The sequence below is a fragment of the Sinohyriopsis cumingii genome, chromosome 2 (genome assembly GCF_028554795.1).
Source record: "Sinohyriopsis cumingii isolate HCF-2022 chromosome 2, ASM2855479v2, whole genome shotgun sequence".
NCBI classification, from domain to species: Eukaryota; Metazoa; Mollusca; class Bivalvia; order Unionida; family Unionidae; genus Sinohyriopsis; species Sinohyriopsis cumingii.
In genome coordinates, this window is record NC_142962.1 from 159,551,254 (window position 1) to 159,570,123 (window position 18,870).

General features: G+C 34.1%; 2 protein-coding genes across 7 annotated transcripts in view; one reads left to right on the forward strand and one right to left on the reverse strand.

Moving 5' to 3' along the window:
- The window catches only part of LOC149806202 (transmembrane protein 11-B, mitochondrial-like), a 64,489-nt gene that overhangs the window by 37,124 nt on the left and 8,495 nt on the right, over window positions 1-18,870 (forward strand). The window contains exon 1 of one of the 2 annotated variants that reach the window (XM_089951138.1): window positions 13,322-13,419. The exons of the other annotated variant lie outside the window; for it this stretch is intronic. Coding sequence (XP_089807264.1) covers window positions 13,391-13,419 — 29 coding nt within the window. The 5' untranslated portion in view covers window positions 13,322-13,390. Of the gene's footprint in view, window positions 1-13,321; window positions 13,420-18,870 lie in introns of those variants that run through there. 2 annotated transcript variants of the gene reach the window in all.
- On the reverse strand, window positions 3,286-13,333 carry LOC149806203 (citrate synthase-lysine N-methyltransferase CSKMT, mitochondrial-like). 5 transcript variants are annotated; one of them, XM_089951134.1, is made up of 4 exons: window positions 13,209-13,333; window positions 11,142-11,313; window positions 7,614-7,717; window positions 3,286-4,811 (listed from the first exon to the last, which is right to left on the reverse strand). In XM_089951134.1, exons 3-4 carry the CDS (start codon window positions 7,708-7,710, stop codon window positions 4,165-4,167), a joined length of 744 nt encoding a protein of 247 aa, XP_089807260.1. In that variant the 5' UTR covers window positions 7,711-7,717; window positions 11,142-11,313; window positions 13,209-13,333; the 3' UTR covers window positions 3,286-4,164. The 5 variants fall into 5 exon arrangements, with proteins under 5 accessions (XP_089807260.1, XP_089807259.1, XP_089807261.1 ...); XM_089951133.1 differs by lacking the exon at window positions 11,142-11,313 and having other exon boundaries at window positions 13,184-13,333; XM_089951135.1 differs by lacking the exon at window positions 11,142-11,313 and having other exon boundaries at window positions 13,209-13,332.

Sequence of the window (18,870 nt, forward strand, 5' to 3'; positions counted from 1 at the left end):
TTTAATTCACAATACTGAACGTTTTTTTAAAATTTTACATTCTAGAGAAATAGATTATTTGTTGAATTCCACAAAACTTGTTGGTTTTCACTCTTTTCTGTTACTTAGTTTAAGACCATAGAGTCACAACAGCTGTAAAAAAGGAAAGATAACAAAGATTCTTGTTTCTCACAATAGATAATGCATAATCAAAGGATTACAATTTCATTGTAGGACCCTTTGAGAAGTTTTCTTTTCTTTTTTAAGTGTGAACATTACAGAGGCTCATGTGCACTCCATATTATATATGATGCTAGTATTTGAATTATTTCAAGCAATACATATTAATTTATGCCAGGGATTTACATCTCCTTCACTGCTGTATCAAATATCTCTGTTGTACTCCACCAAGGCTTCCAGGCATATTATATTACCTTGCACTGATTTTTTTTCTCACCAAAATGCATCTTCCTTTCTTTCTTTATTTACAATGATCACAATACAAGTACTTATAAATTGCAAAAACTGACTGAGAAATGTTGGTAATCAACCAAGAGTATAAACCACTTTTCTCCATTTGTACAGATATTAAACTTCTACTGTTATATTATACTGGCATTATAAATATCTAATATTTTCTTTTGTTGTTGTTTTTCACTTCTTCATTTGCACCCATTTTATATAAAAAAAGTCTCAGTGCTAATTTAGCGATAATTCGGATACCATTTAATATCATAATGCAGATTACTCTTGAGCTCAAACTAAAAGATGTGTATAATGCATTTACATAATTATTGCAATTTGTGTAAACAATTTTATTTCAAAATAATAATGAGAAACAAATATCCCCTCTGTCAAAAAACAAAATGTAACATTTGGAAACCTCTTTTAAAGGTAACAAAAAGCCAGACAAATAACTTAGAAAATAGGTACCTTGATATTCTGTTGATCTCAAGTGTGAAAGCAGTTACAGGTGGCTTCAACTGTACATAAATATGGAATAAAACATAGATTCAAAATGGACTTAGATACCTATCCTTCTGTAAATATAGTCCCACATCTTATTCAAGACTGTCAATCAAATGTAGCTTCCTTTTGAGCAGACATTACCAGACCAACATTTTAGTAAAACAAATTTCTGTCGTCAGCCACTGTCTAGATACTCCAAATAGATGATAAACTTGTTGTTTACACCATATCAACTTATCTTTGCCGCACACTAAAAATTTGACTGATCTTGCTTTAGTCTCCAAATAATTACAGTACTATTTAGTTATTAACAGAATATGACAGCAGTAGCCAAATAGTAAAAAGGTCCATTCCAAAAGAGAGCAAAATCAGTCTACTTAAAAACCAGCTATCTGCTCATTTGACTGGCAGTAATTTACTTTGCACCATTCCAATATCTCCAGCACCGGCTACTCTTTGTCATTTTTCCTTATAACATAGAATTTTATACTTTAAGAAGTGTATGCATGTGATTTAGACTTTTAACGCAACTTTAATTTTTTTTAGTCATACCACTACTATATCTGCAATGTGGCAGTTTATAGTGATGTCCAGCACTGGGGCATCATGCCACAGACATTTAGCACTATGTCCCACCCAGTCACATTATAATGACACCAGGCTGACCAGTCCTAACACTAACCTCTTAATGTTGAGTACTAGGCAAGGCAGCTGCTAGTACCATTTTTAAAAGTCTCTGGTATAACTTGGTCAGGCTTTGAACCTATAAACTCCCACATCTGAGGTGGACACCCGAACCACTTAGGCCACCGAAGCAGTCTAACTTTAAGAAGCCTGAACAAGAATTAAATTGGAGCTGGTCTCAAAGTCCACAATGAACCTTTCTAACTCCCCATTCATATCAAATTTTGTACTGTATCAAAATTATTCCTAAATCTAAGTTTTTATTTTTTTATATTTGATGAAGCAGACACAAAGAAATACTTCCCTGTGAAGTTCTAGTCCAAGAAGTGGTGAAGGCTGACTTATTAACTGATTGACTGAGTGGCTAACCAATTGGTGTTTTAAGGCACATTATCACATTAAAGGGATTTAGTACAATGACATCAGAAGTGCCACACCCAGAGACACCCTATGACATGCCGACTGCATTCCAGTATGCTTGCCTTAGGGCTCTAAGAAGACAGGGTGCTTGCCGCAATCCCTCATTCTAATTGCTGCAGGTTAATTTATTTATACATATGGTAGATTTGACAAAATTGTTTTTGTATGATCTTTTGCATTATTTGTACATGTGATTTGTTTGTGCTGTTAGCCATTGCCAAAGAAGATCAAAAAAAGATTACAAAGAACTAAACTGGGCAAATTAGTCAATGTACCATATATAATTTAAACATCCAAAAAGCCACCAAGTTTTGCTTTGGTGCATGTTTTTCTCAGTCTAAAATAATGTCCCCAAAAATCTGGGAGTGTATATTTTAAGCTCCTGTTAAATGAAAAAACTTCAAGTTTAACTTATAAAGAGAAGGAATGTATATCCTAGGATAGCATTTAGTATCTGCTATTAATGACTATAATCTCTACTATTACTAAGGGAAGGTAAGACTATAATCTCTACTATTACTAAGCTAATATTAGACTACAGTCTATGCTATTACCAAGTGAAGGTTAGACTATAATCTCTACTATTACTAAGGGAAGGTTAGACTATAATCTCTACTATTATTGACTGAAGGTTAGACTATAATCTCTGCTATTACTAAGGGAAGGTTAGACTATAATCTCTACTATTACTAAGCTAACATTAGACTACAGTCTATGCTATTACCAAACGAAGTTTAGACTATAATCTCTGCTATTACTAAGGGAAGGTTAGACAATAATCTCTACTATTACTAAGCTAACATTAGACTACAGTCTATGCTATTACCAAATGAAGTTTAGACTATAGTCTCTACTATTACTAAGCTAACATTAGACTACAGTCTATGCTATTACCAAGTGAAGGTTAGACTATAATCTCTACTATTACTAAGGGAAGGTTAGACTACAATCTCTACTATTATTGACTGAAGGTTAGACTATAATATCTGCTATTACTAAGGGAAGGTTAGACTATAATCTCTGCTATTACTAAGCTAACATTAGACAACAGTCTATGCTATTACCAAATGAAGTTTAGACTATAGTCTCTGATATTACTAACTGAATGTTAGACTGGTCTCTGCTATAACTAAGTGAAGTACAGACTATAGTTTCTGCAAATACTATGTGAAGGTTTGACTGTAAGGACTCTGATATGTGGATAAATAAAATAAAAAGATTGGCAGGAATCAGTATTAGGCACAAAAAGTTTTTGAAACAAAAATCAGATTGCAACCTGTAAAATATGATTTACATTAATTTCCCAAGATTAACTACAAGTGCATTAACTTTATCAGCTTGAGAACAGCATTGATAGCCACTTAAATAGAATCAACAAGTCTGAAATACATGTATTTATTGCTTTTCTTCAGCAAATTGATAATGCTCCAACTTGACATGTGAAATTGAATTCCCTTGTTTATGATTCTGCAGAGTGCAAATTTTACCTAATATCATCCATTTTTAAAGAATCAAACAACTTCTTATATCTGCATCATCCTTAATGGAAAGAACGCTTAAACACACAAAAAACAATTTTACTGATAAAGTATTTTTCCTTCAATTTTGTACAAGCAATTAATCACACTTTCTTTAAACATGTTTATAGATACACATAACAGTGATGATTTCGTACTGCATGAAGACTTAAGATTATGCCTGCAAGAAATACATTTTTATATCTTAACATGTATGTATATTCAATTACAAGATCAGTCCAACTGCAAACTTCATAGACCCAGATCTGCAGCACAATGCAATGGCAGATCTGGGTCTATGTTGCTTGTGGTTGGACTCACCTTATAATATACATGATTAAATATAGCAGTATTTTGTTCAGTGCTTATATTTTCCACTCTTTATTTTTTGTTTTTTCATTTCTGTGGTGTTTTCCATGACTGTAGGAAACATTATGAAACAAGCGATCTCTCTCAAAGTTTCGTGGGTCGGTGGTTCTTTCCGGGGTTTTCCGGGTTCTTCCTCCACCATTAATACTGGCCGCCATGTATAGCCCTATCGTGCTGAAAAATGGCGTTAAACCCCACAACAACAACAACAACAACTCTCAAAGTTTCATACAATCTTCTTTGTGATGGTAAAAATGAAGCATTCAGTTCCATACATATTATAGAGTGACTTAAATGAAACTGATAAATCATCATGTGGTATTATAATTTTGTCGAGCAATATTAAACGACAATCTGGGTCTTCGTCTGTCACTTGCAGCATTACACCACCTGGCGCAAGAGTCCTTATTGCTTCCTTAAGCATATACATTGCCAGTTCTGTGCCATTTTTCTTGTCTTTCAAGACTGAATCCATGGTTCCCTTGTCAATCATTACATCAAACATCCTGTCCCTGAAAGGCAATGCAGTAACATCAGCTGTTACAAAATACATCTTACATTTATTGGAACTGTGATGAGTTTGTATAAATTGATGCCTTTGGTCTTGGAGGCATTTAGTTACATAATCTAGGCACCAAAGATTGGAGGGAAAGTAGATTTCTTTTTGTAACTGAAGTAGTACAGATGATGTTCCACAACCAAAATCAATTATATGGAGATAATCCTTTCTTGTCTGTTGCAAACGGGTATTTAGAAATGACAATATGACTTGAATAAGTTCATCAGGGTTGTCTAACAGCCATTCCATCCGCTTCTTGGTTTTCTTTTCACTATATTTGTGAAGCCAGTATTCCCTTTTACTGAGAAAACTATCTGTGGAAAGAAAAATGCAATTACGTGTTATGCAGTCGTGTGTATGTGTGTGTGTGTTATATTTAAAATGTATTTCTTATTTTTCTTTTTGTTTCTTTCTGCATCATTATTAGCCATGTATAATTGTATTTTGGACTTAAGCTTCTCCAAAATCAAGTTCACTGTGTTCCTGGCCAGAGAAAATGATGTTGCTTTTATTTTGTAAACAAATAATACACAGTTAATGTTTCCCTAGGAGTGTGGGTTAAATATTAGGTTCGTTATTAATAGTTGTAATCATATTTATTTGGGTCTGGGTCTAGGATATTGGAATTCCACCCATAAAAATACCTAGCCTTCATGATGTTTCCAAATTCCTTATTATAATTTTGGTAACAGATTCTTCTAAAAATTAACTTTTGTCCTAAATGAAGGCTCTTCGTTTGTGTCCTATTTTATTTATATAATCTTGTTTATTTGAGAAATAGCTCATTCTTGCTTTAACATCTTTAGGCAAAATCAGTTTTATCGTTGTTTTAGTATTTCATTTCAATGGATTTATTTATTCAGATTATTTATTCACTGTGAATGCAAAGTGCTCTAAAATAATATTTTTGGACAGAAACATTAATTTGGAATTATACAGAATTCAGATAAGGACATATTGGATTATATCACTGTGATTAGCTGGAAGACTGTACATCATCATACTTCAGGTTACTGGTACATTTGTACATTAAAGATTACAGACACACTGATACCTTCAGCACTGGATCTTATTTCAAACACCATTGGAATTAAATTAAAACTTTATTCATTAGGACATGTGATATAACTTTTAGGCTATTTGGGATTTGATTCACATTACTGTAAGTTCTTTTAATCCTTTACCTCATGCAAGCGTCTTCTGACGCCTCTACTCCATTCACATGGAAGCGCCTTTTGACGCCTCTACTCCATTCGCATGGAAGCGCCTATTGACGCATGCTGTAAACATCAGCCATTTTAAGCAGGTTTTCGTAGCGTCACCTTTGGGGAAAACCCCCTATTAGATACTACATTCATTTCTGCAAATGACAATTACATCAGATCACTTGGTCACTGTTTATGCTCTGGTTGAAATCTGCTATTTAAAGTAACTTGGTCATAATTTCCACTCTCCAAATTGGAGGTCACGGATTTCATTCAGTACTTACAAAGTTTTCACGATTAGAATCACAACTATGAAAGCTTGAATAACTTAGGTAATGACTCTGATACTGATGTAGGCAGCAATTAGTTTTTATAAATTATCAAATTCAGATGACTTAGTGATGTAGACACAGACAAAAAACTTGTAAATTTCAAGTATGAGAAATGGCAGCTACGGTTGGTCACGCGGCTTCACTGACTTGATGGTGAACGAGTTCTCTCACGATTTTAAAGCGCATAAAAAAATTCTTGCATGAAAAATAATTACACAGCTATAACAATCAGACTTTGCTCTTAAATTTTTCCACACATAATAGATGTGTACCAAAAATGTAAAATGGTTAAAATTGCTGTTAAATGTAACATACACTACACTTAACATTTAACAGGCAGGCCTATGCGCATGGAGTCGAATAGGTAACAGTTGTTCTATTTATAGTGCACTGCACTGGGTAACTTTGCTCTATGAGGTAAAGGGTTAACATTTTCACTCTGTATTCTAGGGAAATAAATTATTTGCTAAATTTGACAAAACTTGATAGTTTTCACTATTTTTTAATATTTAAACATCAAAGAATTGTGTGTGTGTGTGCATGCACACATGTGTGTGTGACATTTGTTTTGTTTTAAAGGTACTTTAAAAATATTGGCTATATAATTTTAAATAAATGGGTGCTAATTGGCTTTCCCAAGATTACACCAATCTGGCTTGGCCTCGGACGATGATTATGTCAGAAAATCAGACTAACTACAAAGTCTTCTATAACATTAATAGTAAGACTTACTTGCAAATTGTCATGTCATATTAAGCTAAAAAATGTTTAATGAAAAATTTAGTTCTTTATGGCTACCACGTCTTTTTCTATGAAAATATGATTGATTTCTAAATACAAAATTTAATTGTATTTAGCAATTTAATATTTGACGTATAAGATAATAAACAAACCCGACAGTAGAGAAGACTTCAACTTCATTTTTTTACCTCACTAATTTTTATCCTACAAATGTATAGCTATTCTTTAATCCTCATGGCACAAATGAGAGAAAAAAGTTTGTTTTTTTTCTAATCGAGAAAAGATCCGTCATTATGTCTCTTCATTCTTCTGTGTGTGTGTGTATGTGTGTGTGTGTGTGTGTAATATTACAAAAATCCTTCTACACCATTTAGGATGAAATATCCCATATTTCTGATATCACTGAAGGTTGTCTGTGCAAGCGTGTTGATGCAGTGGTTTAAAAGTGGGCCAGAGAAGAAAGTTTTAGGGGTGGGTGGATATAAACAATTAAGACAAAATTATAGATGATGTTAATTGCCCACAGGTTCCTAGTCACATTTCTTTGATATATATATTTTTTTATTCACATGATTTTGATGACAGATTCAGCATAAGCAAATTTCAAATTATTTTTTTTTATTTAAAACTATAATAACCTCATCACAACAATATGTACACATTTGCTGTGACCATGTAAATAGGGTATCTTCATATCATGGATATCGGGAAAAAACTTAAATTTACATTTTAAAAATATTCACTCTCCCTACCGCAAAATAAGTGACATTTCTACATTTAACTGACACCTATTTTGAGAAGTACTAGGTGATTTATGACATTTGGAGTTATTTCTTACCATCATATGTTGATCTATACAGAACAAAGAGCTGAGGCATGCCGGAGCTGAGTTTCCGGAAATAGCTTACAGTCTGTCGTAACCAAATTTGCAGCATTGTCTAACTGTAATATAATAGTAAAGGTTAGCAGTGAAATAGTAGATATAATTGGAAATCATTTCAGACTTTGATTAGTCTAATTAAAACTGTCATTTTATTTAACATTCAAAACAGAATAAGGCAAAATGTATATTACCGTACCCACATAAACATTCATGTCAGTTTTGAAATGTATTTTGTCAGTTTGTTCAAAATATGCAGACAAAGAGCAGGATCTCATTACCTTTAATATGGATGGATTGATAACCACCATCATCCCCTCCTGCAAACCCATATTTCAGACCCATCATTATGTCTATAATAATATTTGACCTCTTAAGGGACAGAATATTTGATTGGGGGGGAGTAGTCTGGGTTTTTTCCATTCAAACAAGAATACATTTTTTCTTTAACCTCAAGATAATTAACTTTTTCAACTAATAGAATAGATATAATTAGTTCCTGTTTTGTAAAAATCAGAGCAGGAACATTGTTACAAGATTGTAAGGGGACGGAAATTATTTCCCTACCCCATTCTCCCTCCTCAATCGCCTTGAAAATTAAATGTTTACTCTCTGTACTTGAATTAGCAATATTTTGGTTCCTTGGGTATTCAAACCATCAAGATTAGAGATAGACAGAATAGGAAAACCTCTTTTGCTATCCTCTTACCATCATTACTGATAAAACTTTAAAAAAAATCAAATAACAAGCGATGAATATGGTTCTTCTAATCACACTTATGAGTATAGAGTCCCTAACAAATCCAAGACAGTCCTATTGAAATGTTCACAGTACCATTTACCCATATGGTGGTAGGAAGCTCTATGTGACTTTTTTATTCCTGTAATGTTACATGTACAAATGTCTTAAATCAATTTCCTGAAATTTTGCTTTTTGGCCTGAATTGATTCTAATAGGAAACCCGTAGTGGATAACAATTTGATTGAAAATGGCCTCAGCTGTTGTTCTAGACATCATATTTCAAGTAGGGATAGCTTAAGCATAATGGGTGAAATGGTCTGTCATGTTATTATGTGCTTATAACATGCCTTGACTGGTTCATGGTTCATAAAGTCCAAACAAACAAGCTGCATGGGATGTGTTATTGTAACACTAACCAATGATGTCAGGAATTCCTCTACATTTGCGAATAAACTCTTCCATATCTCATACCTGGCCTGTAAAATCTATCTCTTAAAAGGGAAAATATCCTACGTCTATACCTGAGTGACTGATATCATCATGTACGCAATATTCAGTGCCAAGAGTACAAGAGATACAGGAAGAGCTAGCTGTGTCTGAGTAAGACCTTCAACTTCCAGGAACAGAATGAGGACACCATCAATCACCTTATCAGTCTTAGCTGGCCAAAGGTCTTGCATGGGCTGTGTTCCCTGTGGAGTAATGTAGTTGCTCTCTTGCAAGATTGACTTCTCCCTCTCTTGATCCACTCCTTGCAAGATTGACTTCTCCCTCTCTTGATCCACTCCTTCAGTATTGGGGCAGTATCTGTGCCACATTTAAATCTTCCTCAGCTGTGTGAGCAAGGATTCTGTTCCCTCAACACTGCTGTAAACACTATCAAACTTACATGTTAATTCATACTGGCTGGCATGAGGTCCATAGCTCCAAGTTATTTGACTTACTTCTGCCCAAAGAGAATGGCATCCATGTTGTGCCACTGTCTCAAAAGAGTAACTCTTTCATATATGACATCTGACTTCAAATTTCCAAATATAAGATTTTTCCCAGTGGGTGCCTCTCCTGAGAACAGCAACAATCTGGGTTGCTGTATTGCTGGAGGGACACAAATTTTATTATTATGAGGTTTACTTGTATTTGATCCCCACCTCCTTTCCCAGTCACACAGTCTTCCATCCATTTCTTCAGGTCAGCTGATGTATATGATATTGTTTTGATCTGAATGATTCAACCAATTTCTTTTCTTCTTCACTGGTGAACTATGTGGTCATTATTGATGGAATTTACCATGCACAAGTCAAAATGAAAACTTGAATTTTTGGCAACAGCTGTTTCTGTTAGGCTTTCTATGTTAACTTTCAGTTCCATAACTGTCATTGAGAGAATCAACCAAAAAGATCAGATTTAGAAATCGAATTAGGGTAAAATGCTTGCAAATACAGAAGCATATATGTATGCTAGTCGATATTCCAACATCTGATATAGAGATAAATGTATAAATATTGTACCACTGCCCCAAATTATAATCTTCACAAGGTCTCCAGTCACTGATGAAGTTCTAAACAGCCTCTCATGAGAAGTATAAGAGTAAAATGAAATTAAGGTTTGAAAGAGAAAGAAAATACATAAGCAGGTTAACTGAAAAAGTGAATCCCAGCCTTGGCAATTGAAACTGGGTCACTGCATGCATCACAATGAAATAGCATGCTCTTTAGTTTCATATCTTGCATAGGATTAGATTTTTAAGGACTTATTGATGTAATATGGATTATACAGTATTCAGCTTGCTGTTACATCTGATGTGCATCAATAAAAAAGATAATGGTCATTTTCACTGCGACTTCAGCAGTAAATTGTAAGAAAAAAAAGAGGCAAAAACATTTAAATTTTTTTATATATTTGGTAATTCATTCATTGCACTTTCAAAAGCTGGTATTGTCTAGTCTGGCAAAATTAATTTTCCCTATCTTAATAACTGCTAAAGATAGTGTACTTTTGACTACCGGTAATTCAAGCTGATTTTTCTAGCACATGGGAGCAGTCATATTGGTTAGTTGTTTACTTAGATCAGGTACAATTTCCACAAGTACTATGTCCAAGGAAATTTCAGCCACAGTACATGAAAGTAACATAAAGGTGTACCAACATTCTCTCCATTGTGCAGACTGCAGATGCAAACAACTTTACCTTACACCTGTCACTCTCTCAGAAGTTCATAATATCTGTTAAGCACCATCAAAACCATCAGCTTTGAAGGACATCAATATCATTCAGCAGCTTTTAAGGCAATCAAAGTCTTACACCCCCCATTATACTTCAACCCTGAAGGGGGTTGGGAAGTCAATAACTAAGTTGAATGCTGACATAAAATGCAAATTTATTACAATTACAGAATATAATCAGCAAGTATTCTAAATGTAGGTCTATCATGCAATAGCCATATATGAAATGGTGAAGGATATATGACAATAGTAAATATAATGGAAGAGAAACAATAAGATAGATCAAATTTACCACTGGAACTCAGACTATAAATATTTCTTGTTAACTTAATTACTGTTTTCTGTAAGTCCTCCACTATTCAATACAACTAGAATAACATAGTTAATTTACAATAATGTTATTAGATGAATTAATGAACAGAAAATATCATTTATGGATGACGTGCTTGCAATCTTTGTTTCCCTGAACTAACATCCGAAATGAAATAAGTATAATAGTGATCAATACAAGAATAAACTTACCCTAATTGTGGAATTGACTGAGACAATGCTATGGAATTGACTGAGACAATGCTATGGAATTGACTGAGACAATGCCGTGGGATTGACTGAGACAATACTGTGGAATTGACTGAGACAACGCTGTGGGATTGTGAGATAGGACAATACTCTTGTACTGCTGCTATTTACCAGTCTGCAAAGTAATTCAACTTAATTATGTAAAATGTCATATTAAGAAAGATATATTATTAATATGTACTTTGTTATGAGATATCACAGCAGTGTACTTTCTTTAGGGTCTAATTGCAATCTAATAACTGTAGTTATGAAAAAACCTATACAGCCGCATTTAAAATATATATGCCTTTCACCTGCTGGTCACTGAAAAGTTCTATATCACAAGGACATTGTTATGCACAAAAATAATTAATATTTACAAAACATTTACAGACTTTTAGGAACAAATGCTGTGTAAATTTTGATGTCCTGAATTGTTCCAGTGGAAGTTCCAAAACACTAAAACTCGATTCTTGATATGGAATGGCAGTTAACACAGTCATAAAAAAATTCTCAGATAAATCAATAATTTCCTTCTGAAAACTAATGCAAAAAATAAAGCAATTATTTACATCAGCCAACCAGATGTTACTTTTTTTCTTCATTTTTAAAAAAAACTTTTGCTATTTACCAATGGGGCACAGATTATGTCAATGGTCACTAAACAATCTAGGGAAGGAGAGGAATATACCAGGGCTCTCCTTGGGTTAGTGTGAAAATGGCAACAAAAATACCAAGATAAATTGAAATTAAATTCTTTAATTCTGGTAAATAAACAATAGACCAATAAATATAATGATGCATATACAAAACGTATAATTATGAAAGCATGGGCATGATATTAGACTCAAGTTCCAGTGTAAAATCAACTTTATCTTTTCAGAAAGAAACAGCTGACTTACATTTCTGCAGTTAAATTAATGAATTGAGACTCAAAATCATGTAATAAAACATCATATCCATGTATGTATGTATGTATGTATGTATGTATGTATGTACATATATATATACATTTATAAATGCCTGTTACTGTCTGATTATCCAATATATTTGTTGGTTTTTTTTTTTTTTAAAGAGGGGGTTGCTTTTCTTAAATGTCACATAGTATTACAACTTTTAGCTTGGTTAAGTAAATAAAAAAAAAAAAACTCTCTACGGATTCGTGACTTTTTCTATATAGTACATTTATGATTTGTAGGTAAATTATAAGCAAGGATATGAATGTTTGTGGTCCCAAGCATGGATGTCCGCGGTGTGGGTGGGTGAGGGTATTTTATCTTTATTAATGGAGGAAACGAAGATGACGATGGTTAAAGTTGTTGTGATACTGATAGTGATTATATCTGAAGGGGGTGGGATGGGGCGTGTCTATATACTCAACAGTAAACATTGAAAGATATTATGTTTGCCCCTCTATCATCTATGTAAATTACAAGAACTTAAATACTCCAATAGAAAGTTCATCGCTTGGCGATTTCCGTCGGGTTGTGAGATAACAGCTTAAGTAGTTGAAGGAATACACATTTAAAATACAAATAGACGTAAGCAGCTATATAGGGGCCGGGAATTAAAAAGAAAGAAAAAGGACGTTTTTAAATTCAGCAATTCGTGATAGATACTCATTATCATCATCAGTGTCAACAGCATAAACAAGCTCAAGAGCTTATCTATAAAAAGAAGAAGAAAAAAAGAAATGTTATGCATCGATCTGACGAGTATTTTGTTGTTAAACTGAATGAAATGGATTTGTCTATCCCAATAGCATTTCCTCTATATATATATAAAAAAAAAATCTCTCGACTCTCTTCAAAACCGCAAGGTTTTCCTCTTGGATGCAGGTTATATGCTGGATTCACTTTAATATTAAACTATGTGTTTGGTTTATTCTTATTCATTCTCACAAATTTAACTGACACACGTTTACAACATGCCTTTGATTAAGGTGGAAACAATGTGTACACTCGCTAATTAACTGGCCAATGTACATTTGTTTTCCCTACCCCTACCGTATCAAGTGTCTGTGACATTTACTCAGAAATGGACGTGATTAAGAAGTCTCTCCCACAGTTAGCAATAAATACGTTCAGGTAGGCAAACAGTAATTCTTTTAGCTTAGAATAATGTCCCTTAGTTTCCGATAGGGCTATACAATTACGTCCAGGTATCCAAACAGTAATTCTTTCTGTTTAGAATGATGTCCCTTAGTTTCCGGTATGGCTGTCTCGTCTGTCAAATCGGCAGGGTCGGTAATTTTGTTTCTCTTAAGTTACTTTGACGATATTTTATGCAGAGAATGCTTGATGTTTAAAGAATATCAGTCAATCTTGGTTATAATAACACAGATATTATAGTGTGAGATTGCCTCTTAACCGTGGAAGTGCTTGTGTAGTGTGGTTGGGGTTCGTGAATTAGCATACGGAGTGCGTTGTGTAATAGTCAGAAGTGTGTTTAATATTGCATTGGAAGTGCCGCGAAATTATATTTTATAATTAAATATTAAATGTAGCAGGTAAACTCAAGGCCATTTTTTTTAAACACAAAGAACACTTTCGTTTCCGTAAGTTCGAAAAGGGAAAATATTAACACCCACTCTCCTAATTTGCGTGGTTCGAAATTAGTCCTACAACGTAAGACACATAACCCGATATTTTTGTTCTGGGGGTGATTGGTCTTACGGCCTTACTAACGGCGCTGTGTAGCGTGTTTTGATGTCGACTAACAGTGTAACGAAAGTGTGTGTGTGTGTGTGTGTGTGTGTGTGTGTGTGTGTGTGTGTGTGTGATATGGATTTTTAACGAAGCTTGAACAGTTTTTCAGTCATAGCGCTACGATGTCTACAGTGTGACAGTTTACAGTGATGTCCAGCACTGGGGCATCATGCCACAGACATGTAGCATGATGTCCCACCCAGTCACATTATCCTGACACCAGGCCAACCAGTCCTAACACTAACCTCTTATGCTGAGAGCCAAGCGAGGCAGCTGTTAGTACAATTTTTATAAGTCTTTGGTATGACTCGGCCAGGGATCGAACCCACGACTTTCCCGCATCCGAGGCGGACACTCTAACCACTAGGCCACCGGAGCGGTGTGTAACGAAAGTAAATTTTTCAGGAATATCACACACAACTGGCAACCACAGGGGCTGGTATCGTTGCTCACAATTGACCTGTTTATACATGTACTATATAATAACTATAAAGGAGGACACTTCTCTCCTTGCTTGCGCGACCTATTTAAGAATAAATGCTGATATTTCAAGCTACACTTTGCGTAGCTTAATAAATATGGTACCGATATTTGGCTCAGGCATTCGACTGTGTATCCCAATCAGAAGTTTGACTTAATATCATACCTTTAAGGAATGCCAAATCATTTTCCCATGGTACCACTTGACATGACCCAGATCGTGCCCTCTTAATATGCAAAAACAACACCCTGAATGGAATACTACCTTCTCATTGGCCAACTGAAAATAAGTTATAAATAAATACAGGACGTCATTTTCTTTTAATCAATGAGAGGACAGTATTCCATTCACTGGTATATGGAGAACTCACCCCATGGAGAACTTAACTCATTGAGAACTCACCCCAACCTATTCTCCAAACACTCTGGGGTGACTTCTCCAGATAGTGTCTGGAGAAGTCATACCAGAGTGTTTGGAGAAGTTGCCACAAATGGTTGGAGAAGTCACCCCAAAACTTGTCATGCAGAAAACCTATTTAATGTTTATCTTTGAAATAAATAAATTATTTAAAAGATAGAAATGTGTATCTTAGAACAATACTGTTAGCAAAAAAGATGTTGCCACATGGTGGTTGCTGCATTATTTGAATACACAAATGATGTATTTTATTATCTGGTATTGACTCTCCTGTACAAGGAAGCAAACTTCATACCTATGCAACTCCAGATGGTCTTAGAAAAGAAACTGAAACAAAGTCAGACAAGGAAAACAAAAGAAAAAAAGAATATTTCACTTGTGGGATACGTTCAAAAACGAAGAAGTAAGTGTCAGTACATTGTTGAATAAATGATCTAGATTATATGCTGCACCAGTATCCTAATTGTTTTATTATGTTTCTAACGTAATGGTGCAAATGTCATCATGGCAAAGTGTATATTCCTCTTTGGTCATTTGGTAAATTTAGGTGAGTTCATAGATATATGCAGTGATTTCAAAATCATTGTCAAATTTGCTGAGGTCCAACTTTTCATCGGATATCTACTAAAACAACAGAAACACTTGTTTAAAAATACAAAAGGCATGAGTTGTCATTGTTTTTAACTCTGATATAAACATTGTTGTTCTTTACCCATTTGGACAAAATTCTATGTAAGTGCTGTGCGCAGCTTATTTAAAATCATTGATGTTAAAATTTTTGTAATTATTTTATCAAATGTACTATTAAGTAGTCACAGTCATTTTTGTAAAGGGTTCAGATTGTCAAATAGATCGTTGAATACCTTTTCCTTGATTGAATATGTTTAGCACATATCCGAATACTTTACTTTTTCATTGAATAGTATTTGAAATATTGCAGCCCGTTGTTTTCCATCAGTGCTTATCACTGACAGTTATACGGCAAACTGTTTCAGTATTGGTAGCAAAAAGTATTTATTTTGAATTTCTTACATTGTTGCTGAACTGTGATATTTATATTGTAAAATTAAATTAACTTGGATACTGGAACAATCCTTAATTGTTTTACTCTTTTTATTTTCTTCATCATTGAAAAGTAAGAAATTATCTACCAAATGAAATAACATTAAAGACATGTTTATGCTTTTTCATTCAATGTTTCCAACATCAATTTATTATGCACCTCTGATTTTGTATGTAACTGCATCAGATGAATATGCATTTTTCTTCGACACATACGTTCAAGACTATTTTCCACTCGTATAATAAACCCCTCCTTCCCATTCTGCATTCATCTTGTTTGTGTAATGTTGATAATAGAAAAATAAATCACTTATAATTGAAAGTCTGTGTTTTCATATAAACTCGTTAGATTTCTTTATAGCAACACACACCAAAACACCAGGAGAAATTTTGTTAAACAAATGTTGCTGTTAACTTTCTTGATTGATAAATCTATTATACTAACATTATTCATTAATGTGGTAATTACTCTCGAACTCGGACCAGACTGATTCATTACAAATTACTGATTTGGCCCAGATTTCTGGCAGATTTGCCAAACTTCCAAGCTGATTTGGACCATGTGAAATATTATTCAGTTTAGTAATGGATTCAAATGTGACAAATAAATTTGATTTTAAAGATGATCTTCTCGTTATGTCTCAGATACGTCTAGCTGTTCAAATATGCATTTAAGGTAACAAACTCCCATTAGTACGCATGATCACGGTGTTGTTATATATAATAAAATAATGTAATCCTGTTTATTTTGCATCGGCGATTTAGTAGCAAAATATTTTAAAAACTTTTCATTCAACTTTAAATAGTGTTTTTTTATAGAGAAATAATAAAATTATGAACACTGACAAAAAAGAAATAAACTAAATGATGGGCGTAGTACTAAATGTGAGCTTTCAGAAACCATCTGAATTCTGCGCATTAGCCATGATGTAGCAAATGCATTTCCTGAGTAGGCATCAGTGAGGCTTTTATCGAGTTCAAGTATCATTCGTCAATGGTTCGCAAATCTCAATGAAAAATCCGATTAAATTGTTGAGTTAGAGAGATGATACTATAACCTTTTGGCTTATTGACGGTCAGCACCAGTTCAGTCGATTTCGGGTTATAGAGGTCCATGCCATAAAGTCTTCTCAGGATGACCTTGGTTATTAGGTTGGAACCCTTACATATGTAAAACTGCATACGTCACATCATGCTTACACCCACTCTATTATTCCAAATAAAATGCATCTAATGATTTGAAGAGTGAAGCAAAAGGGACAGATAACACTTCTTTTTCTTTAAGTACAGAAGTGGAGTTGATCAAATTGAAAAGTTGCAAATTTTATTGATTTAATAAGTTATTCAGTTGAAGAAAAACAACAATATATAAAGCCTTAACAACCATATGGCAACATTTCAGAATTAGTATATATGATCCTTGGGGCAACTTGTCCAGGCACAGTGGGGCGACTTCTCTGACCACCATGGGGCAACTTCCCCCGACTCCTGGATGAGTTATCCCAGGGCGAGCTCTCCTGGGGCTAGTTCTGCATTATTCCCATTGAGCCTGTTGGAACTGTAAGCAACGTTTCATTTCCTTCAAGAAATATATCCCCTACATGAACCTATTTAAACATACTTCGGCATACCTCGACTACAGTCGCATTGCAGCAAATTCAAATGTATGTCAGTGGAACATGAAAATGTGTCCATTTGCTAGTGTCGTATTTTCATTCCGCTAGGAAAAAGACAACACAATAAGTATATTAATTGCACATAAATTAGTGTAAGAGTGTCAGTACAGGCTGCCAAGTGTGTGAGATATTCCTGAACTTGGACTATTCAATCCGATGTCAAACCGACATCGGAACACATTATGCAAGGCCATTATTTGGGTAGTAAAACGTAGCACAAAAACAGAAACATGTGCTATATCTTACATTGTAGGACTAGGTTTGAAATCTGACCAATATGCTAATTTTCTTGTACCATCGGCAAGTTTGGCCACTCATACCTTGTATTACTGTAAAATAGACATTCCACCTCCACGCTAGTTGTCTGCCTTATAGTGTCTTATTGATAATTTAAGTGCCATTTACACTTAGAGTTTTGTTGTTGTTTCCTCTCATTTAATTGGAAAGAGTTTTAGTACTGTACAAGTCACACGGGTTATTTAGGCATTCAACACCAACTATTCAGTAATGGTTGTCATTTTTTAGGATTTGATTCTACATATGTTTAAGTGGCAGGTATTTGCTTCATTTGGATTTTTATACATCCATATTCCATGTTGAAGGTCATTATTTAGATGCCCTGAGAAATGCAAATAGCAAAATCCATGTTAAAGTACAAAGACATTTTTGGTTGAAATAGACCTAAAGGTGTGATCCAGTACGATGTGGATCGAATGTCGCATGCTGTCATGTCACAAAGGAAGCTATGCATATTGATCAACAGATTTGTACTACCCTCGATATTGACAATTCCACTCAACACTCTCTTATTTTGACCCAAGTTTAATACAGAGCCACAATTGTAGAAGTCCATAGCGATGGATCATTTTCATCTGGAAGTTTCTTGGTGACAGTTAAGGTGCAGAACATTCAGTAATCAGGATTGAATAGACTTTGGTTTTAAAAAATTAGTGTTTAATTTTAAAAGAACAATTTATATTTAATTTAAAATGAATAAATGCACATACATGACCCATATGACTTGTACTATAGGAGGGTATACCCATTTAGTTTGTCATGCATTGTATACAATACATTCAGCTGGTTGTTGTTTATCATGGATGTTAAAGTGGAGAAAGTATATTCTAGCAACAGTGTAAATTTGATAATTTGGTGACTGGACAAAATAAGGTTTCTATTCTAAACTCTTAGTCATGATTAATTCATTGGGCATTATGACTAACTGACCAGTCAGCCATATATTTCTGTCCTGCTGTTTGACATATGAGTACAGACTTCTATTTTAAACAGAAAGTGGTTAAAATAACAAAACTTACGTTAATTATATCTGAGAGGTGATGTAATAAAAC